Consider the following 23,398-nt stretch of genomic DNA (forward strand, 5'->3'; position numbering starts at 1 on the left):
AATGACGAGCATGAGGACTTTCTACAGAAAATGGCCGTTACTGACTGACGTCAAAAAACAGTTTGCCTACAGTTCAACGTTCATCACTTTCTTAGCTACTTAAGAGCATTTGCAAGTGTTTTCCAAACTTATTTTAAATGTACTACAAACTAGGTCAAGTTACGATTTGACCACACAGAAAGTGCTCACGTATTTGATTATTGTGATTAGCCTACAAACGTATGTGTTACAGCCTAAAATAGTTTTTTGTGTATGTCTCATAGAAAGTTCTTGTTAGAAAACGTTTCTTCACTTAATCAGGTCTGCACTCAAGTAGCCTACTCTAGGCTACTGTATTAAGTTAAGTAAACAATTCATTTCATTTGTTTGGCAAAGTTACACATCATACACAGGCAGACGTTGTTGATCTCAGTGGCAGTTGAAGTGAATGTATGAGTTTGACTGCCTAAATGTCTAAAAAATAGTTTACGAGCAAATGGCTGTAGGGCTATAGCGTGACGGAGGCAGCCTATAGATGATATAGGCCTACCTGGTAAAACATTCTGTTATGGCCGGAAGGAATATTGAAATAGGCATGGGCCTACATTAAATTAATGGAAATATGAAATGTTTTTGTATATTGATATTTTTTTTGACATTTGGGGAGATGTTTTGGGGCTCAATCTTGAGAGCTCATCCTCAAAGTTTGATAAAACCACACACATGCAACTCATGTGATTCCTGTTTTCAGAAACTACACCATGTTTCAATCAGAACTACAATTCTGAATAACTTTAATATAAAGAGTATACAATGATATGAAATGTGTGAATTGATGGGTTGTTGCTGAGGGTCTGAGTTGAAACCTAGAGTGTATGCACTCCGAGTGGCACAGCAACACTGTGGGTGAGATTTCAGGGCACAAAATGGCGGTCAAAGGAGAGATGCCCATTCCTGAGGTATTCTAGGAGGTTTAGTCAAGCACACAGAGAACACTGTGAGAGGAGAGCGTGTCTGTTTCTAGTGAGACTATACGTCCATTGTCACAGTGCGGAGGGAGAGGAAAAGCCTCAATAACAACACAACTATAACAGACAGATACACCCTCCACCCCCCACCCCCCTTCTGAATAAGGTCATGTTACCCCCTGGCAAAATAGCTTAAAGGTCAAGTGGCATTTTTAGAGTTGTGTAAAATATCTGCAGAAAAAGCGATATATTGATTTTGCTGATATATCCGATACTATGCCCCACACTCCACCCAACACACACAAACACACACATATCGGCTCATATCGCTACTGGCCTCCTTACCTCATTGATGTTTATCCAAATGCCCCCTCTTGTGTTAACCTTATGCATGGCACATTTACTTGCTTACAGAGGTAAACCTATATATTATTCTTTCTTTAGATTAATATTTATTTGTGGAAACTTTTGGCTGAGGACCAAAACATTTGCAGTAAAGACAATTGGTGCGGTGGGGAGCAACTTTGGGTTATACAGGATAAATTCATTCACAGTTTTACCGGTTTAATCATTTTAATCTCCCACTTTTACTTCAACATCCTATTTTAGCAAATCATAGCAACACAGGCATACTTTGATCAGATTGTATCTTAAAAACTAAGCCAAAGTAATAATGTAACCTTATATCAGATTTAAATTGTAGCTAGCGTTAGCTTCACCCATATCTATGCTATCAGTGTCATTATTTGTGCTAATGATTTGTCTCTGGATGCGTATAGTGTAGTTACACTCTAAAACACAGGCTCAGGGTCAAAAGAGAGGAACATACCTTCACACTATTTATGCAGAATGCTTTAAGCCAAAGCGACTTGCAGGATAGATTTTCATTAGTATCCCCTGGAGATAATTGGAAAGACCTGCCATAAAATGAGACTTGCTTATTTCACACTTTGGCAAACCATATCTAATGACCAGTTTTGGAATTGGAGGTGGCTAGCTAGGGTATTATGTTGTGAGGGGGTGAATTAATTAATCTATATATTCATATTAATTTACAAGTAAACGAATACAAATATTATTATTATCTGTAAAAAATCCATCATTTGGGAAATGAATGATTATTCCCTGGTAATGTAAGATCTGCATGTTGCCTGTTGTTTTGTAGAAGGTATTCGCAAATTAACTCATAACTCTCGCTGCATATTTTGTTTATGTTATACAGCCCTGTTTGATGAATAAATATTGGCTTTGAATATCTGCGAAATCATTAGATATTGATTTGGCCTTAGAACTGTGCATTAGTTGATCCATGATTTATTTATTTGCTTATTTTTTTAAAAAATCACTTCTTCTAGAATTAGTTTGAGTTTAGTATAAGAAAATAAAAAAGTAGTGAAAAAAGTGGGAAAATGTTATCTGTGGCACTACAAACTCCTGCGAACTGCAAACTTAGCATTTTATTAATGACACAAAAGGTTGACTTTTAGTAGGAGGCTTTAATTAACATGTTATTTTTTTTAATTAGCTATTATATAGGGCTTTCAACATTAGAAGAGTAGTTGTTTGTCTTAGACTACAGTTGCTGGGGGCGGGAGTTTTGTGTGTGTGTGTGTGTGTGTGTGTGTGTGTGAGAGAGAGAGAGGTAGAGAGAGGAACGTGTCTGATCATGGTGAAGGTCAGGACAAGAGGTCTCTGGTGAGGCTGCAAGTCCTGGTGCCAAACCTTAGAAACAGATCTAAGCACACACACAATTCTCCAGTTCTCTTGTCTAGGGCTGTCATCTTCCCCCTGTCGCCGTCACATTTTCTCTACACATTTTCACACTCACAGATCTTAATCGTATAGTGTTACATTTATTTACTTTTAATGCCATTGTAAATTAAATTATATTAAGACAGGGTAAGAATGGTAACTGAATTACTAATAATTATGTCTCTGCTTCTTTTTTACTAAGCATTGCTGTGATGCCTGTCCGTTTCTGTAATGAGGTGTAAGAGGAGGTGGTGCATTAACATAGTGTACTAGGATTGATTAATTTCTGTTTAGGTATACATGCTCTGTACCATTGTCATTAGAACACATTTGTAGAACACACAGTTGTAGCATCTATTCATATAATGTATTTTTTACTGGTGTGATAAGGTTTTATGTTTACTATGTAAATGCCATGAATGCTATTTGTCCTGATCGTCATCTTGTCATATTTCCTTCTGGAAACACAAAGAATATTCACTGTGTACGTTAAATCTAACTCGTGTTTTAATAAAAGCTTGCCATAGTTGAAAATATGAGGTATTTCTTTGTCATCATAATTTATTCAGGTAATTGCTTCTTCTAGTCATTGAGCAATTCGGTCCTCTGTTATGGATGAGGTTAAATGGACACAAGTTACTTATTACCACCCATTGCAGGAATTCATCATGGTTGAATTAGGGTTGTACCCTCCAAATCACCTGCTATCTGGGTTAACCCCCCCTCCCATAAACACGCACTCACTAACACACACACAAACCTCTCTTTGAAGGTTTTAGTTTGAGTGGACACCACCATTAAGATGCCTGCCTTACATGTATTTTAAACACAGGGCAGTTCAGAAATGATTTCCCGTAGACAGCAAACACTAAAGAGCTGTTGTTTTTCTCTCCTCGTTTCACTCTGACCGTGAAGGAGTGACTTTCCATAAAGACGCCATATGGTAGTGGTTGTGTTTAATAGAAACCTTTCTATGTCCAAAGTGCACTATTGAGCTACATACCAGACAGCTTTACCTTAACATGCTCAAACAGTGAGACAACAGTTAAGGTTCAAATCAAGTTGATGTGGTAAGATAACTGACAAACTAAAAGGTTTCAAAATGCTACTTCCATATCATTGAGCTTTATTTGCCTTGTTTGTGTCCGATTAAAGGCTTAAATACATTTATCATTTCTAAAGTCAAGTTTCGTTTTGCACACTCCTTTATTCTTTTTTTTTTAAGTATATATTTTTGGCCTTTTTGCCTTTATTAGTATAGGACAGTGAAGAGGTAGACAGGAAACAAGTGGGAGAGAGAGAGATGGGGTGGGATTGGGATATGACCGCAGGTCGGATTCGAACCTGGGTCCCCATGGGCATTCTTAAATTCTCACCCAGTAATGGGAAACCCCCATCACCTAGCTCAATTTAAACTCAGCATCAAAACAGACACTAACTGAGATATAGTGGTCATTACACAGATTCTGCAAACTGTTAGGGGCGTAATAAGATTCTAGCAGTCTGTCATGGGACAATGTCTCTTCACAGATCGCAATTAGAAGTCAGTCCCATTTGAAACAAAGTGCATTTTAAAATGGCAAGTCTCATGACTCAGAGATCAATTTCAGACCAAGACGATGGGAAAGAAGCTCTCTCTTAAGCACCCTGTGGTTTGAAGCTGGTAAAGGAGATGGCCACTGAGAAACAGATTTTTAATATAAATGTTGTGATACTGCCCAAGAAATCTTTTTTTTAATCTAAACACTGTGTGATGACACTTCCTGTGGGGGTGGTGATTAGATCTGTGTATACCATTGATTTAGTACTCAAGAGTGAGCCCTCAGAAAGAGGATGGGGTTAAACAGATGAGGACTTTGACCACATCCTCACACTCTTAAGCCTGTGTGAAAACAAACTACATATAGATTTATAAAACATAACTTTAAGGTTGAATACACACAGCTAACATGTACTTACTATGCACTTCTCTCTCTTCCTTCCTCTAACTCCTTCTTCTTCTTCTTCTTCTTCTTCTTCTTCTTCTTCTTCTTCTTCTAACACTTTCTCCTTCACAACACTTTGACTAGGGTACTTATGACGTCTGCACCCTCATCCTCTAGTAGCAGTATTGATTGATGTAGTATAATTCCTACTTAAAGCCTCCTCTGCATGATAGTTGGAATGTCTGTGAGCCAATTTGGATAAAAACATCTGCTAATGAATAAATGCAAATGCACATTTTGAGGAGCAGTTTAGAAAATGTTATGGTAGATTTGTAAATGCCATAAGCATGTAACATTGCATATATATTACACAATGAATATATGTCATGATTACTTGAAAGATGATCCTGTTAGTCTGAAAATAGTTCACCAAATTACTTTTCTGAGAAGGAAGAAGTAAAGAAAAAACAGAATGGCATTGTGTAATTGTTGTTATTCCTACATTATTTCTACAGTGTCCCTCGGTCTATGCAGGTGAGATTGAAAGCGCGCGTCAGCACGCGTGAGTGTTGGAACTGCTGTGAGAAGAGCGCTATCAGGTTTCTTACACCTAGATGGGTGGGTGTGTCCCCCCATAAAAGAGGTCCGAGTACTGCCCCCTGGTGGCTAACAAGACCATTACACTCACACACAAACACACGCGCGCACACACACAAACACACACACACACACGCGCATACACATAGCAGTGGCTCCTCAGCAGACTAGATGAGGATATGAAACTTTGCTCTTCAGAACAAGTCTTTCCTGTAAGGTTCCCTGTTTCTCCTCTGCTTAGCCAGCTCTGTCGCCATAACAACAGAAAGTTAAAACTCCAGTTTACATAACAACACCAGTCTGGTAGTTGCAGCTACAGTGTAGCTGTAGGCACCGAGTGGAAGCAGGAGTCTCCTCGCGCAGAATGTGTGTGTGTGTGTGTGTGTGTGTGTGTGTGTGTGTGTGTGTGTGTGTGTGTGTGTGTGTGTGTGTGTGTGTGTGTGTGTTTCTTTCTTGCATGCAGGTCACTCACACGCAGGACACTCAGAGGATCCAATTGGCTACCAACTCCAAGAAGAAGCTACAGCATCAGAGGCTCACTCACAGGACCTTGGTGACTTAGGCCTACACTCGTTCACACAGTAGCCTGTAGTCTAGTGACTGGCTCTTTGGTTAATGCATAACTCATGTTGTGGAAGGGGATGTAATGCCTTCTTCAAACTGTGTGTATTGTCCCAATGGGCTCACATTGTATGCAGTATTTTTGAGGTGAGTCAGGTGACTAACAGATTTGTAACAGGTTTGTGAGTGGCTTTGGGGAATCTCTCCACCTGTCTCTGACAAAGGAAGAGGAATCTTGAGTGAAAGGTGAGTGTGTGTTCAGCGATGTGGTGTGTGTGTGTGTGTGTGTGTGTGTGTGTGTGTGTGTGTGTGTATGTAGGCCTATGTGTGTGTGTGTGTGTGTGTGGTGGTAGTAGTAGGCTAGTAGTAGTAGCCTAGTCGTTCTTTTACACTTCAGTATTAGCTAGGCCTACTGGATATCACTGTGGTGAATTCACAGTGTTCTGATTTCGTTGCAGAAGGAAACAAACATCATGCTTGTGGTAACTTGTGGTAAAGGGTGTGTAAAACATGTAAGAGCCAATGCTCACAGTAAAATGAAAAGTGTTGATTTTTTGGTGATATTTTTTCCAGTGTTGACTAGTGTTAATTAGTGTAACTTACGGAGTTAAATGAATATGAATGTACACCTACAGTGTAATTAAAACTCGCAACCTAGTGTTTTAAGTGGGAGTGAATGTACGCTCACTGGGCTGGAGTTATTTGAACATCCGGTCCTTCAGTTTTTTGAAAAGAAGACGGACGCCATTGAAGTTCAGCGCGGGATATGAAAAGGTAAAGTAATTTCTCCCCACTACTTGTGAAAGCTAGCATGAAAACTACGATAAATACACAATTAAGTAATGTAACATCACAAGTATGTATTTTCATACGAACGTGTTTTACCTACTAAGAAATATTAGGTCGCTAGCTGGAAAATTGTTTGTAAACTAGCACTAGCCAACAAGCTAACATTAACTTCGGTGGGTTATAACCTAACCAATTTGAAATGGTCACGTTTATGTTCTTTTGTAGTACTTGGGACACTACAAACTGACATTAATATAATATTGTAGTCGACGACGAAACCTTCCCGTAATTCGAAAGGAGGTTGAAATTTTAATAGCAGCCACCAACGGTGGTAATAGCAGCTAGCTAACATGCTAACGTAACCGCTAGCTGGTTACGGTTAGCGGTTACGTTAGCATGTTAGCTAGCTGCTATTACCACAGTCGGTGGCTGCTATTAAAATTTCAACCTCCTTTCGAATTACGGGAAGGTTTCGTCGTCGACTACAATATAATATTAATGTCAGTTTATAGTGTCCCAAGTACTACAAAAGAACATAAACGTGACCATTTCAAATTGGTTGGGTTATAGCTAACCATCTGTTAGCTTGTTGGTTACAGCCCGGATTCCACTGTTCTCGTAAATGGTCGTCTAGCAGCACTAAGGAATCTGTTGACTGCCTAATTATAAGTCTGTCGACAAATTGACGTTTGATTTAACTCAACACTATTTGTATTTAATTCGGGTTATACGTTTTAGCTGGTAGCTAACGCTAGCTGTGACCACAAGGGCATTTGTAGCACACAGGTAACGGTCAGCCTGGTTGGTTAGGTGCAGTGTACATTCTCAGTATATTAAGTAAGTTTCTGTTGGTTTTATTTGGGTTTGATCAACTATTGAGGGTGCAGGTAAGTCAAAGATCTTAGAAGTAAGTTAGCCAGCTGAGACTAATTTCAGATTTTGTAGAAATATGCAAGCTTAAAGCATGCAAGTGCAGAAGGATATTAAGTCCATCAGTCATACAACTGAGCTGAGCAGACATAGCCTACATGTTAATTCTGTTTTTTATGAATAGTGTAGACTATAGTACTGCCTAATGAAATTATCTGACTTAATACCAGTCAAGTTGCTTTAAATCAGTAGCGACTACTGTATGTCAACATATTTGAACACAAAACACTGCTGTTTGTCATGGTGAATGATATTGGAATTTTTAGAAGTCTGTTGCTAGTTAGTTGATATACTGTTGATAGTCAAATCATTGTGGTTGTCGTATTGATGTAATCATGGATTTTGTTTGTTTTAACAGGGCCGGCACCGTGGACTAGAAAAGTATCTCAAACTGCAGCCTGTTCTTTTGAAAGTTTCATTGAAGGTGAGGCTTTATGTGAAACTTAGATTAGTATTCAATTTCCTGAACATGCTTTTATTCACCCATTGATGCTAATGACACTGAGATGATACAAAGATTTAGACTCACCCTTTTGTTGAATTGAATGAACTAAAATCAGAGACTAGATTTATTGAATTCTAAAAGCAACCCTTTAAGATTCCAATGTTGTGTTTTTGCAGAATTTGCGCTAGTAGATTCTTCTACTCCAAATTCTTCACTTTTGAGTGGAGTGGTATGGGGTGATATGGACTCTTCAAACAAGGCACATCAATCCACTGGTGCAGGAGGCGAGAACACCTGCCATAGGAGATGCAGCAGAGAAGGCCAAACGAGTGAGTATTTGAAATTAAAATCTCACTAGGAGAAATCCTTGTCTGTCCGGTCTCTAAAATGCGGAAGCCTGGCTTCTTGTTCTGTTCAGTGTCAAATCAGCGGGCACGTTGTGTCACTAGAGACCCTCAGTGGTATAAAGTAGCGTTTCTCTTTTGATATGCTAGCTGCCGCCTTAGCTTTCACTGCAAACCCATTTGGTATTAACGCAAAAAACGGTCTGGCTCAAAACTCCACCAAATAATGTAATTTTGCTACCATACTACCATAAATAGACCCTAGGTTGTTTGTATTGTGGAGTTAGGTGCAGGTATGTTTTCTGTTTGCAAGTGTATCACTGTTGTTGTTTCTCTTATGTATAGATGGTCCAGGAGGTTCTGGAAAAGAGTTCAGGGGGAGAGGAAATAATGGAGGATTATAGAAGATCAAGCACCTTGATTCACTGCACAAGAAGACTTCTTGTGAATATTCCATCAGCCACATGATTGAAATGCATGGGTAGGTTTTGTTTTGAATAAATTAATGTAACTAACCGTTCCCTGTCAGCACACATACGTCTCCAAGATGTCTGGAAAACTTCTGATCAGCTGAATTACATTGTGTTTTGTGTCTTGACAGTGAAATAGCGCCAACATTTGTAAGATCAAAATAAGACGATTCTAAATGGAACGTGATGTAATTAAGTTTTTCAGATCTTTTCCAGGCGTCTTGGAGACCTATGTCTGCTGACAGGGTTTGGTTTGATCAAACTATTGACTTATTCTAGGGGTGTCACGATTCTCCAGATCCTCGATTTTCGATCTTTTTTTCCAACACGTGTGTGTGTGTGTGTGTGTGTGTCTTGGCATATATGTTGGACGTGAGATTTGGGGTGTGGCTACATTACATTGTCGATTCTTCCTTTAAAATCGAATTTTGAGATTGAGATGTAATTTCGATCGAAATTGGGACATCCCTACTCCATTTTTGAGTTAAATCATTTAATAAATTCTGAGTGAATAATCAAATGAACATGTAATGTGGGGGAAAAGTTGATAAATTTGAGTGCAGACAACTTCCTTGCAGAGTGATAATCATAGTTCTTGCCTACATTTTTTTACAGGAACACTTCTACGACCCTGTGAGTGGGACAGGCTATGGCATGGCGTCCAGAAACTGCGGCGATGAGTGTCCCCGCGTTCGGTCAAGAACAACTCGGGGAGCCTTGCATTTCATACGTGAACACCATGATCATTGAAGTTATGTTAAGGTAGCAAGTTACAGTGTGGGTATACCTCCGGAACACTTAACAAAACTGTCGATACTCGATAACATGGGTCAAGATTGATGGCTCTGAATATGGGGAGGGATTTGTTCTTTGCACTTAAGTCAAGGATGAAATTCCAGTGTTTGCCAGTATTATTTAAATTCTCTTAATTTATATTTTATGTTATGTTTTATTTCAGTGTTTTGCTGAACATTTCCATGCATATGATTGTGAGGACAATGTTTATTGTTACAGTTAATGATTTGTACAAGTGTAAGGCTAAACAAAATGTCTATGGGCCGAACAGTGACCTATATTGTACCTGTGCACATTATTTTAGCCATGTCATGCCAAAGGTCAATAAAGAAAAAGAAAAGTAATTCATTTTCTGTGGTTTGATTAATATGTTTATTATTTAGGATGATTATTTTTCATTTCTACTCACTATTTTGCAAGCACAAAACCTTTTTCCAGGCTCTAGAAACTTATTAATGATTAAACTCCAATGGAGTGAATTTTGAAACTCTGATAAGAGTTAATAAAGAAACTGGTGGAGTTAAATATTAAACTCCAGTAGAGTGAATTTTGAAACTGGTAGAAACACTGATGGAGTTGATTAAACTCCCAACAGAGTTAATTTTGAACCTCTGATGGAGTTAATTATTAAACACTAGGCTGGTGTTAATTTTGGAACTCTGATGGAGTTAATTATTAAACACTAGGCTGGTGTTAATATGTCAACACTATGGAAAGTGTTGTTTTAACACTAACGAGTGAGGATTATATAAACTCTGGAATAGTGTTAAAATTAACACTCATAGAGTAAAATTAACACTGGCCGTTTTACTGTGCTGCTTCAAACTATCACGGCCTCAGAATTATGACTACCTAGACTATCAACTCTGCCTCAAGACTCTCCCCATCCAAATCCATTGTAGGATACACACTGTCAGATACATGACGACCTAGACTGTCTTCCTCTGCCTCAAGACTCTCAAGATGCTCATTAGAAACGGTCAACCAGTGAGTGGCCAGCAGTTAAAGGGATGTGACAGGCTACTCTCAAAAGGCAGAAATGCAAAAAGAATTGTTGCTCCCAGAGCAAAGATGCCCGTTTAATTTCTGTTTTGTAATGTAGGCTATTGTTTCTTGTGTTTGAATATATCTAAATGATCTAAGTTACACTTCATCTCGAGCTGAACCACAATAAGACTCTTCGGAAGTTGAAAAGAGCAGTGCATGCCTGCACATAGAACGGCTAGGACCAAAAATCTTGAATTAGAACAGTGCCACCTGCTGGTCACTAACTCGCATTGCATTCTTCAATCATCTTTATCGATTTTCTTACTTATGTCCGTCACAACGGTGTCAATCTGTGCGAAGTCACAGACCGAGAGGCATCTAATTAAGGGGGATATATCCAAAATATCCCTACTGACTGTGGTGGGTGTCCATGGCAGCTGTTTCAAGCCAGCTGCTATCCTGTCACAAGCTGGTGAACAGGTGGACACAAATGTCCTTGTCCGAATGGTAGCCTAACGACCACTATAGTTTTACCTCTGTCATCACTTTACATTATACATTTACAGTTAATCTCACTACCACCGTTGCATTAGTCCATCGAACTCTTTGTATTTATGGGTACAGTGTTTATATTTTACAGAAACAGAAGTTGTAAATATGGGAACTTCAAGCAGCTGTGCTCAGAACGAGGACAGCTGGCAGCGCTCTCCAGGCAAGATTGAGCAGTCATTCACACAGCCCTTAAGACCAGAAATGGCGGAGCTAATGTCTATCATCTTTTTCCTTCATCAGTCTCCATGTAGTTATTTGTGAAGTGTGGGAAACTGGTAATGCCAAATGGCAGAGGAACTCATGCTTTACAAAACAGGTTCTCTCCCATTTCAATCAATTCTTACAAATCATTTTTGTATCACTCTCAGCACCTGAAATGCAAATTAATATTCTTAACAAGTCATCTCAGTCAACACCACCCTGCTGAAAAAAACAGCCTGACCAGCTAAAGGTGGTTTGCTGGTTGACCAGCTTGTTAACCAGCTTATTTGACCACCCTTTGATGGTTAACCAGCTAGACCAGCAAAACTCTCGCGAAAACACACCTTCAGCTGGTTTACCCAGCTTATGATGGTAATTCAGCTGGTTTTGATTGTCGTACCACCTTAAGCTGGTCATTTTGGTGTTGCTGGTCTACATTGCTGGTTTTTACTGGCCACGCCAGCTTATGTTGGTTATTCTAGAAAACCAGCTTGACCATCTTTGTCCAGCTTGACAGGCTGGTCACCAGCATGACCATCTTAAACCAGTTGTATCCCAAACGACAGGCTGGTCACACCAGCACGACCAGCTTCCTCAGATGGTCACGCCAGCATGTCTAGCTGGTGGCTTAACCAGCTACACCAGCAAAGACCAGCAATAATAACTGTGTTTTGGGCAAAGACCAGCTAAAACCAGCTACCAGCCTAAGCTGGTTTCTTGCTGTTTTTTTCAGCAGGGCAGTACCTGCACAAGCCAATTTCCACCCTCAGCTGTTAGAAAGCCAGCATCTCATTCAGAGACAATCCCGATGCAGTCATGGTTTTTATTAACCAACGTTCTTGGAACTCAGATTTAAAACAATTGCACCTCAATGAATACACCCACAAAACACACACACTGTAGCTGGAAGGCCTTTTTTATTTCTTGAAAAAGGACACAACCCTAAAAGAACATTCATGGTACACTCAAAAGAATTGCAAGAAAAACACATCTGTATAGGTTCAGGTGTAAGTGAGTGGGTCCAGTGGCGGCAAATATTGGGTCAAGACGTCATGTTGGTGGCAGAATCAAATCTCAATCTCTCTCCCTCGCACACACACCCATACATACACACACAAGTTCTAGAGCTGCAGTCGAGATGTGCCGAGAACCCTGACCAAGATTAAGAACGACCTTCAGGAGGATGACCTTCAAGAGGTCATTCTTTTTAAGCTGCCAGCCAGACTGACATGTGCTGATGACTCACTGTCTCATGAGTACAATGGAACATTAATACTTTTTCAACCAACAACAAGAAACCATTTACAGAGAAATAAACAGGCCAATGTGGGCCCCTATCTATTCTGATGTGCTTGCACTCTCTCAATCTGACGCGCGCACACACACACACACACACACACACACACACACACACACACACACACACACACACACACTTTCGGTCCTTGGGGCTGGAAAAAATATATATGTAAAAAATGCATTTCCACTTGTCTGTCTTGCTGTTGTCATAACTCGCATAACAAAAACAACAACAGCAACAACAAAAGAACACAACACATACTAATGAAAGAAAGAAAAAAAAATCTAGATAAAAAAGAAAAGAAAAATGACGACTTGTTAAACAAAACATCTTGGGGAGAGAAAACTCTTCAGCTAGATAAACAGCACCACCCTCTGACATTAGACAGGATGGCAATGCCCCCAGATATCATACACCATTTAGAAGGACCAGCCTAGAAGAAACGTTTTAATATCGTCCTGTGGGAAAAGACAGACATACACACCATTTAGTTTTTCAAAGATATTACTATAAAGTGAACTGAAATAAATTCGGACATTCTGTGTTTGTGTTGGAAAAACTTACGTGGGCTGTAAGAGCGAGATCGGGATCGGGACCTGTATCGACTGTAGTACGGAGATGGAGATCGCCTGCGACTGAAAAACAGACAGTGTGTAAATGTGTGTGTCTGTCTGCAAGTATGTACACTTCTTTAAAAAAATAAATAATAATAAAAAAAAAGGCAGCGATATTTGTCTTTCGGGTGAAATTTCAGGATTAATCTAAAATCCACTATAACCTTTACAGGTGAGCTTGATGTGACCTTCTCTAAACTTTCGAATGCACATGTCCAACAGTTAAATGCTTCAGTACTTTCTCTAGTGAAACATTACATTTCACCCAAAAGCCAGATATCCCTACCGTCAGTGGTGCATGCATGTATGTATGTATGTATATATATGTATGTAAATGTGTTTGAGTACAGGGCGATACCTGTATCTGTAGTCGTACTCATCATAGCGATCATAGCCACGATCTCCACCGCGATCTCCACCGCGATCTCCACCACGGTCGTAGCCCCTATCGCCACCACGATCGTAGCCACGGTCGTAGCCCCCACCACGGTCGTCTCTTCTCCTGCCTCCACTGCTGCTGCTGCTACCACCACCACCACCACCACCTCCTCCTCCTCCTCCTCCTCCACCTCCTCCACCTCCTCCATTACTGAAACACACACGCACACAGAGTTAGGCCGTAGAACACAGTTCATACTTCTGCACATATGTATCTGAACATGATCCTGTACTCTCTCTCTCTCTCTCTCTCTCCCTCTCTGTGTATGTGTGTGTGTGTGGCCTCCAGAAAACGGTTGATTCGTTAGAGCTGCAAGTCTAAATCCTCAGACTCAGACAGCCTTCTCAAGTACTCTCTGTGTGTGTGTGTGTGTGTGTGCGTGTGTGTGTGCGCGTGTGTTCAACATGCAGGACTTCCTGTTTCCTAGGGTCTAATAGACATATCCTGTTTGGACATTCCTAAGTTGTAGCAAGGATTTCTACTCTACAGTAGAGAGTAAAAATACACACGTACACTATAATACACTGATCTGAAGATAAGACTGCAAATACTATACAAGGTCTTAACATTTTTTTTGTACCAGTGAGGTTGTTCTGTACGCTGGTTATAGGGATCCTTCTTTGATATCAAGATATTGACCTAGTGCAGAGGAGGGGGGGGGGGTTTGAGGGGGCCTCTGGCCTCTCTGCTCTGGCCATGGTTGACTGAGCTGGTGTACTCACTGTGTGGGGCGACCCATGTAGATGCCAGGTGTGGGGGTGTGGGGCCGCTTGGTGATGGAATAGTCCACTCTGATGCGGCGCCCATCCAGCTCCATCCCATTGGCTCGCTCCATCGCCTATGGCAACACAAGGAGTCCATTTAGCCCTCTTTAAACTAAAACACATTTGATCACTCTGCTTCAACCCTTTTGGAAGTACACACCTCTACTAAACAACTCCAGAACAAAGGCTCAACATAAGACATAACAGAAAATAAAAACAAATAAATAAATAAATAAATCACAAAATCAGTCCTCCTGCTTCAGATTTATTTGTGACAACAGTAGGTGAAAAAGCATTTCAATTATTTTTCACAACAAAAACCCACTGACTGCCCCTTTAACACCTGGGGGGTTGGGTGTGCTTAGGTGCGCAGTGTGGTGCCGGTGGCTGTGGGGTGGTGTATTATGGGTATCGAGCATCTTGGAGGAATAGGCGACATATATGGTCACTACGGTGAATGTAGGGGGGTCATGATGTACAGTACCTTTACTATGTGTCAAAGTTGCTGTACCATCATCATCATCTTGGCAAACTATTGTACCTTGAGCATGCAGTGTATGTCATTTTACAATTCATTTTTGCAAATTGCAAAATCTCCCTAAACCTGCTGTGTAGGCCTACATAGCCTATAGACTATGCCTACGTATTTTAAGATTTCAGTGAAATATTGGCAGACCACTTATAATAGACAAAATAATGACTACTGCCAAGTACAAACAAATGCTGGGAATACTATTTTTTAATAAGCTAATGTCCAACCAGCTCCTCTATAAGACTAGCTCTTCTCAACATTGCTTTATTGTGTTCTATATTCTATACTATAGAGCTCTTTATGCAAGTCCCATATAGATTCCTAAAAGGTTTTTTTGTCAAGTCAAGTTGCTGCACTGTCAGCTACATCTAATCCAAACATATTAGGCCAATAAAAGAGGATATAGTTGGTTGGTAATCGAAATGCAAAAAATGATAAGGGCTAAACCAAAATGATGCTAATTGCGATTAGCCACATTGCTACAATTCAAACAATGTTGACATAAATTATGGTTATGGTTATAGTTATTTAGAAGACGCCTTTGTCCAAAGCGAATTAACAACTACTACAATAAGGCCATGATTTCCAATACAACTACTAAACAACATAACATGACAAATTATGCAACGTGGAAAAAGCGGGAGGCGCCGAAAAGCGAGCTGTTTGCATCCCTGTACATGGTTTAGTATTAAACCTGATTAAGTTAACTCACAGGAAGTGGTAAACCTCCTACAAGAGCCCTATGGCATTGTTTTGTTAGGAGAATAGAGAGCCGAAGTCCCGCCCTTCTACTTCCGGTCTATGGGACCTATTTCACGATTTTTTATGCACGGGAGTCAATGGAGAGATAATTATTTTTTGGTCCCGTTCGAGTTGGACCGTGCATTTCACATATGATGTGTGGGAATTTAAAAGATAATTTTTCACATTAATAAAGTTCTGTTTTTCGTTAGACTTTAAAAGTTATGTAAGTTTTGTGCGAATCCGTTCAGTGGACTACATCTCTCGTCTCAAACGATGCACGTCACCGACTAGCAAACGAGAGGCTGGCTAGTTAGCTAGCTATTATGCTAGTTAACGGTTACATCTTGCTGCCAGCTAAGTCACTTAACAGCTAGTGTTTGTACAGTCTATGAATGAAATACAACTTATCTGATGTGTTTAATCCTCTGACTCGGCAAGGGGGAAGCTCTGTTGCTGGTGCCCGTGGCTGTGAATTGGTCTAACGTCACTAACGCGACTGATGTGTTTGTAGTCGTTGGAAACACGATCTTTCACAATGTTGTAATTCACTAGTTACGACATACTTTTCAAATGTCTTTACATGAAAAATTGTCAATAAAATTGTCAATAAAATTGACAAACATCATATTGGTAATTCAAGGCACAAGATAATCGGGACCAGAAAATAATTTATCTTTCTCCATTGACTGCCATTAAAAGAAAATCCAAAGATAGGTCCCATGGAGGCAAACGGAAGGGGCGGGACTTCGGCTCTCTATGAAGTCCTACAGCTCTTCTATTAGGAGGTTTCCCACTTCCTCGTAGTTAACTTCCTCAGGTTTGTCACTAAACCATGTATTTGTAATACGCCCCTGATGTGACGCACACAGCTCATGGTCCTGAACAGTGACTTGTGGAATCCGTACCTCTTTGGCATCGTCGATGCGCTCGTAGTAGACGAAGGCGAAGCCGCGGGAGCGTCCAGTGCGCTGGTCGTAGACGACATTGACGCCGGCGAGGGGTCCGTGGCGGGAGAACACCTCCCTCAGGTCGCGCTCAGTGGTGTACAGGCTCAGGCCGAACACACCCAGGCACGTGTTGGGGTCTGGGTTGGCCTGCAGAGGGCGCAAACACAAACACCATACCGATGCACTCACGCTCCACCTGCACATTGGACACTCATGGACGCCTCATGCACGTCAAGCCTAACCAACCCGACTGACATGCAAATACACACTTTAATCCCTTGTCCTGACAGAGGTATGCACTCATCATGCCACTCCACTAACGTCCAAGTTCTCTCTCACACACGCTCCCACATACACACACTCCTGCATTTCCGCCTCAGCTCATAACATCCTGCTATGCACTCCCATGCCCCCTCCTGTGGTTGCTCCTGAGTACTGCACCAGTGAAACACAAACAAGGGGCTATCTAATGCCACTCTTAACAGCTGTAGTGCTGACGCTATCTGCTGCCCGCAGACTACTCCCTTGAGCATGATGCACAACTGACAGCACATTAATGGCTCAAGTGCATAATGAGCCCCTGGTGGCCCTTCACCTGCTCATCGAGCAAATACAGCATACACCTACTACTACTACTACAACAACAACAATAACAACAACAACAGACACCCACCTACAACATGTGGGGCAGGCATAATCCCTTTAAGCACTAAGTGAAATCTTCAATCAGCTGTGCTAAGTAAGAGCTATGTAAGTTTGTGCTCGTGTAAGCTTGGGATCTAATATATGGCTCAGATAGAATTTCCTCTTTGCCCTGCAAGAAAATGTAAATTATTACCCAAGGGTTGCGTATGTATGTGTGTGTGTGTGTGTGTGTGTGTGTTCTCTACTCTTACTCAAACCTCCACTTTCAGTGGGTCTAGATCAGTCCTAATCTGAGGTAATTGATAGGAGTTGATAACTGAAGCTGGGAAGGTGCCTAAAACTACATCTGAAAGTAAACGCATGGCTCAAACCCCCACCTATCTGCCGACATTGTCCAGTAGGTATATTTTACTACACACAGGGGTGCATAGACTTCTATAGACCTCAGAAGTTCACCTACAAAAAGGAACCAAATCCAGATCTCCTTATATGGGCAAAGATGGCAGCTTTTGGGTCCTTTTTGTAAGCGAACTTCAGTCTACACTTTACACCTAATAATACACATTTTGCACAAAGAGCACATACAAGGAAAATAATAATATAAACACTAATAATGACCTATAATAAACCAGTACTAAACATTTCCCCACTACATGTTTACTCTAAGCAATAACATCACCCGGCCTGGAAATTGAGATTTAAAAAATGCACTGACTTTGTCCTGTTTTCCATGACCATGGGAACCCTGCAAGACAGAAGACGAATTCAGAAATCAAACACCACACAACGCTTGCCAGGTATAGTACTTACTTCAACATACTAAATCAAACATGAAAGTCCAACCCACTACCAGTACAGTAACCTTCACCATACACTTTATTATACCCTTTCTTACTGTTAACATTCATTTACGTTGACTCTGAAGGAACGGCTATCTGCTCCTCAGGAAGGGTTTCTTAACACAGCTGGCTAACGCTGGGTAAATGTGCAATGAAGCATAATCAACAAACTGCGGGTCAAAGAGACACTAGCCTCATGCACACTGCAGTCACATCCATAATCATTAATGTGACCTCAGACATTCAGAGACCCATACAGACTGTCTGTAAACCACGGAAGCTTATCAGTGCTGAAGGTATTATCAGGAGTATGTGTGTTTGTGTTAAGATTATTGCAGTATTGTTTCGAGTACTGTAGCTGCACTTCTTTGTGTGTGTGTGTGTGTGTGTGTGTGTGTGTGCTTATACGTGTCTTGTGTGTATTTTGTACTTTGAGTGTACGTGTCAGTTATATTTTACAGCATGTTGGTGCAAGTAAAAGCATACGGTTATGCTTTGTATACTGAAGTGTACTAGTTGTGTGAGTTTGTCTTCTGAGTATGTCTCAAGCTGCTGCTGTGCCTGTGCATTTCTGTGTGTGAGTATGTACCCTACTGCCAGTGTGCCAGTGTGTGTGTGTGTGGCGGGCATATATACCCTGCTGCTAGTGTGTGTGTGTGTGTGTTTGTTGAGGGCATATTTACTCTTCTGCCAGTGTTCCAGTGCGTGTTGAGGGAATATGTACCATGCTGCCAGTGTGTGTGTGTGTGTTGAGGGAGTATGTACCCTGCTGCCGGCATGCCTGCGGCGGTTGGACATGGGCGAGGTGCTCTGGCTCTTGCGGCGCCGGTACTCGGGGGAGTAGGAGCGGGAACGGGACTTCTTGCGGGAGTGGGAGCGCGAGCGGCTGTAGCGGCGGTTGGAGTGTCTGCGGGAGTGAGACCTGAGGGAGAGGAGACGAGATGAGGAGCTGTTATCAACACACACAGGAGAATGGAACAAGTGTTGAATAGACAAGTCTCCAGTGGACTCGTCACCCAGATTGAGTGATTCATTTTCACTTTCACTAACACACACACAGGAAGAGAATCAACACTTTCAGTTGCATGTGATTAGAGTGGGAGACTGCAGTGAAGGGGATGTTCCAACAGAGACCAATTAGGTACTTCCCCATTACATGCATTTCCACCCTAATTTTCCAGTTGAGGGCACTAGGGCCTCTCCCAATAGATACGTTTCCATTCTTGCAGCCTAAGCTACACTTCCAGTTAAGGCTGGCAGGACCTTTCAGGTGCACTTGCATCCTTGTGGGCCAATCTTACAGTTGAAATCACCTGGGCCTTTCCTGTAATTACACGTTCCTGCATCCCTCCAGCGTAATCTTGTCTAGATGGGACTGCTTGGGCCTTTTGCATTACTTGCACTCAGACCCTAGCGGTGCACTCTTAAGGTTTAGTTCCCTCTTCCATGGGATGGGAGGCAAACAAAGATAAAAACATGCAGCACAACATTGCATTAAATGAGAACTCAGCATACGTTCCTGTTCCTGGGTGGAGTTAAAGTAGAGGTAGGACAGAGAGGAGGGCAATGAATAGACCTCTGAAGTTTGCTTACAAAAAGGACTGAAAAGCTGCCATCTTTTCCCATGTAAGGAGATCTGGATTTGGGTCCTTTTTGTAGGTGAACTTCAAAGGTCTATAGAAGTCCACCTACATGTACCACTGTGTATAGTAAAATATCCCTACTGGACAATGTGGGCAGGTAGAGGAGATTGGATAAAGGATGAAAGGAACACTTCACCATTTTTTCATATTAAACTATGGTATGTTATTCCCTTAACTTAGACGAGTTGATACATACCTTTCACGTTTCAATGCGTGCACTCACTGGCTCTGGTGCGCGGTGCAACTTTGATAGCACTTAGCTAGCCCAGTTCATTCATTAGGATCCAAACAAAGATGAAGTTAGAAGCGACCAAACACCTCAATGTTTTCCCAATTAAAATACAATTTGTGTAACTGTATTGTAGGGAAAACATGGAGGTGTTTGGTCGCTTCTCACTTCATCTCTGTTTGGATCCTAATGAATGAACTAAGTGCTATCAAAGTAGCGCCACACGCCAGAGCCAGTGAGTGTACGCATTGAAACGTGAGAGGTTTGTATCAACTCGTCTTAGTTGAGGGAATAACGTAGTTTTCTGAAAAAACTGAAGTGTTCCTTAAGGGTCCATAATGAATTCACCTGGCCTGTGTTGTGAGCACTCACCTGGACTTGGACCTCGATCGGGACCTGGACTCGGAGCGCTTGGAAGCTCGGGAAGGACTTGCAGAACCGGAGCGGCTGTCTGACTTGGCATTGGCCGGACTCCCCCGTTCCGATTTAGATGGGGAGCGCGAGTCCTGGTGTCAGATGATACAATGTTAAAGCAACTTACAGTAAACGTGCAAGGACAAAGACACACGCACGCGCACAAGCATAAGCACGCCAATTCTCACTCACTCACTTTTACTGTGCATGGCAAATGCTGTGAAGAAAAACGTTAGAACCACTTTGTATCTGTTATCTATAGATGATAAAGAAACAGAATACACATACTTTTAGGCATTGGACCATTTCAATTACTAAAAATGGGCCTGCCACGATGCATTCAGGTCTTTACCTGGATCACCATGGTAACAGATGTCATGCAGTTGTGTAGGGCAAGTTAAAGGTACAGGTATGTGGAATGCAAACCGCAAATTTACTTAACCTACAACGGACACATTCATTCCTCCTACTCCCTCTTTCAGGCATTCTATTGTTCTTCGGTCTTCGTTTTTTCAGTTTTCATTTTTTCATGCCTTGCTTTCTGTTTTCCATTTCTTCCCCCAATTTGAAACCTTTTTTCTTTCCATCTTATGCTTTACGAGCGATAACGCGAGCGTGCCTTCTATCTGATATTCTTCCGTCCTGTTCCCCCGCCCTGTTTACGTTCTGCTCTGTACACATTTTCATAAGCCTTCTGATATTCTTGGATATTCTTCCACATTCTTGGATTAAACTCTTCAAATCCTTCACGACCAATAACCTTAATGAAAAAAGAACATTCAGTACAATTAAGATCATGATGTTTGGTTGAAACTGAGCAACGTTAAATGGGCATTCAATCGCTCAAAAATAAAACATAAATTAGATTTATGACAGACTAGAAATATCTGGGATGGTGAGCGGTCAACTTCAACAAGAAGCAGAGAGAATGTTGAAAGGCAGAAGACAGGCAGTGGACGAAGCAACTGACAACACATATCCTGCATATGAGATCCATTTTTACTGCAGAACACCCTCAGTCGTAACGCAAACTGTACCTAGAAGCCCATTCTAATTTTGCCTTCAATCTCATAACAATTATAGATGGACACATGCTTTGCAAGACTATCAAAAAAACCTGGTTAATATCCCACATCTCATTGATGCCCTGGAATTATATCTAGCTGCTAGATGGGTATCGTTGCACTAGCGCATTTAGGCAGCCATTGTCCAACATAATTAGACAAGAAGCCATACAGGCTAGCTCGAAAGCTAGCTTACACTAGCCAAACAATTCGTTGCAGCACCTGGCCAGCTTAACGTTACCTTCGCAAAATGTAACACATGGATACCAGTTAGATACTCCGAGCCTGAACATTTTGATGTACATAACGTTATGTAACTAAGGCCTATGTCCCTACGCATGCTATTAGCTATTCAAATTGCCTAGCGTTCGCTAGCTTGTTGAGTTAACGTTAATGTTTAGGATAACGTTGTTAAGGATGCCTCGCCATATCTTTATTTATAGCTAATTGGGTTATTTCGTGCGTATGTAAAATAAATGTTCTACAACTACGTTGTCACCTTAATCGGATATAAACGTCGATCTAGATTGAGTTGAGCATTTCGAAACATTATTAATGGTTACTTTACAAGCTAGCTACTCGCTTACGCCGTCCAGCATGCTAACATTAGCCTAACAGCGTTGGCAAGCTAATAAATAAGAAAGCGAAAGAACAGGTTCAAGAAAAGAGAAGTACAAGATGTTTGAGTAATACAACCATACTTACACGCCCTTCGAAGTTGCCATCTTCAATGTCACTCATTTCAAGTCTAATATAGAATAACGTTACAGAGACAGTAACGTTTTGAACGATTTAAAACTAAAGCTTGTCTTCGACAGGCAAACCGATTACTACTTGCTTATCTAGTTAGCTAGTTTCTGCGCCGACAGTCAAAGGGGAAATGGCGGTAGAGCTCAGACCAATCTGTTGTAGCGCAATGCGTGCAGGGAGGGAGGGTAGAATAAACATTGCGTCACGGACAAGGGTTTTCTTGGCCTTATCGAAAGCTTTTAAACACGTATTGTATGGCTTCCATAACTTCAGTGACAAAGAAAGAAATATATTCTACATTGTCAATATAATATTATTGCAAAAAAGCTACTTCATTCTAAAATGTATACCCCTCTGTATATGAATGATATACAAATAACAACGCTCTTCAATCCTATTTTATGTGAATGTACTCTTTGTCAAGATTGATAAAATCAGTCATAATAATAATAATAATAATAATAATCATAACATTAATAATAATAAAAATCCATGTCCAAGTCTTGCAACAAATTAGAAGCAACCATACCACCATTCAGTTTAGTTAGTATATACAGTACATGTTTTTCATAGACAGCAAGTATAACACCCTAAAGCAACAGGCACACCAAAAACAATGTGTTTAACTAGAATATTTATTGCCCAGTCATCAATGTTTGCGCTTACAGAGAACCTGGTAAACATTCTGATCCATTCATGCGCCCTAAAGGCATTTTTCAGTGGCACTTAAACTTTTTTTGGAATTTCTGAGAGCTAACGGGGTGGGTGAATTGAGCTTCAGCATTTGTTAAGAGCGTGAGGTGAAGTCTAATTTTACTGAAGGCAAAACATGCTGATGAAAGTAACAGTGTGGATCACCTTGTGGTATGGTAGACCACACATTTCTGCAATGATGTCCACAGGATAGCAATAGGCCTACTGTTTCCTTTCCTCTAAGGGTGTGTGCATCCATTTTGAAAGTAATGGTGATATCTTTAACTTGTTCACCAACATTTCCTATCGAAGGAGCAGACTGAACATTGTCTACCCTTGTGTGAAACAGAACTTAAAAAAAAAAAAAAAATCCTTACAAGGGTACATTCATTTCCCCCTTAATGTAACTACATTCATTCATTCTCTTCATTCATTAATTTCAGTCAGCCATGCATCTACGCAGTGTAAAACATCATCCATCTTTGG

General features: G+C 40.9%; 2 protein-coding genes and 1 long non-coding RNA gene across 5 annotated transcripts in view; 1 reads left to right on the plus strand and 2 right to left on the minus strand.

Moving 5' to 3' along the window:
• The first annotated feature begins 7,763 nt into the window (after positions 1-7,763).
• On the plus strand, positions 7,764-9,860 carry LOC134072937 (uncharacterized). The gene is made up of 4 exons (XR_009937230.1): positions 7,764-7,925; positions 8,123-8,275; positions 8,636-8,771; positions 9,376-9,860. It is a non-coding gene; the product is annotated as an uncharacterized LOC134072937 (long non-coding RNA).
• A 2,333-nt stretch (positions 9,861-12,193) lies between these two features.
• tra2a (transformer 2 alpha homolog) lies at positions 12,194-22,375 on the minus strand. 3 transcript variants are annotated; one of them, XM_062530192.1, is made up of 10 exons: positions 22,175-22,372; positions 20,852-21,165; positions 20,364-20,497; positions 18,885-19,041; positions 17,996-18,025; positions 16,594-16,782; positions 14,371-14,486; positions 13,568-13,798; positions 13,160-13,230; positions 12,194-13,053 (listed from the first exon to the last, which is right to left on the minus strand). In XM_062530192.1, exons 2-10 carry the CDS (start codon positions 20,864-20,866, stop codon positions 13,043-13,045), a joined length of 954 nt encoding a protein of 317 aa, XP_062386176.1. In that variant the 5' UTR covers positions 20,867-21,165; positions 22,175-22,372; the 3' UTR covers positions 12,194-13,042. The 3 variants fall into 3 exon arrangements, with proteins under 3 accessions (XP_062386176.1, XP_062386175.1, XP_062386174.1); XM_062530191.1 differs by lacking the exon at positions 20,852-21,165 and having other exon boundaries at positions 13,586-13,798; positions 22,175-22,375; XM_062530190.1 differs by lacking the exon at positions 20,852-21,165.
• A 461-nt stretch (positions 22,376-22,836) lies between these two features.
• The window catches only part of ccdc126 (coiled-coil domain containing 126), a 4,707-nt gene continuing 4,145 nt past the window's right edge, over positions 22,837-23,398 (minus strand). The window contains exon 3 of the mRNA XM_062529871.1: positions 22,837-23,398. This exon is cut by the window's right edge and continues 916 nt beyond it. The gene's annotated coding sequence lies outside the window, so the exon portion shown is untranslated.

This window comes from Sardina pilchardus, chromosome 24, assembly GCF_963854185.1.
Source record: "Sardina pilchardus chromosome 24, fSarPil1.1, whole genome shotgun sequence".
Taxonomy (NCBI): Eukaryota; Metazoa; Chordata; class Actinopteri; order Clupeiformes; family Clupeidae; genus Sardina; species Sardina pilchardus.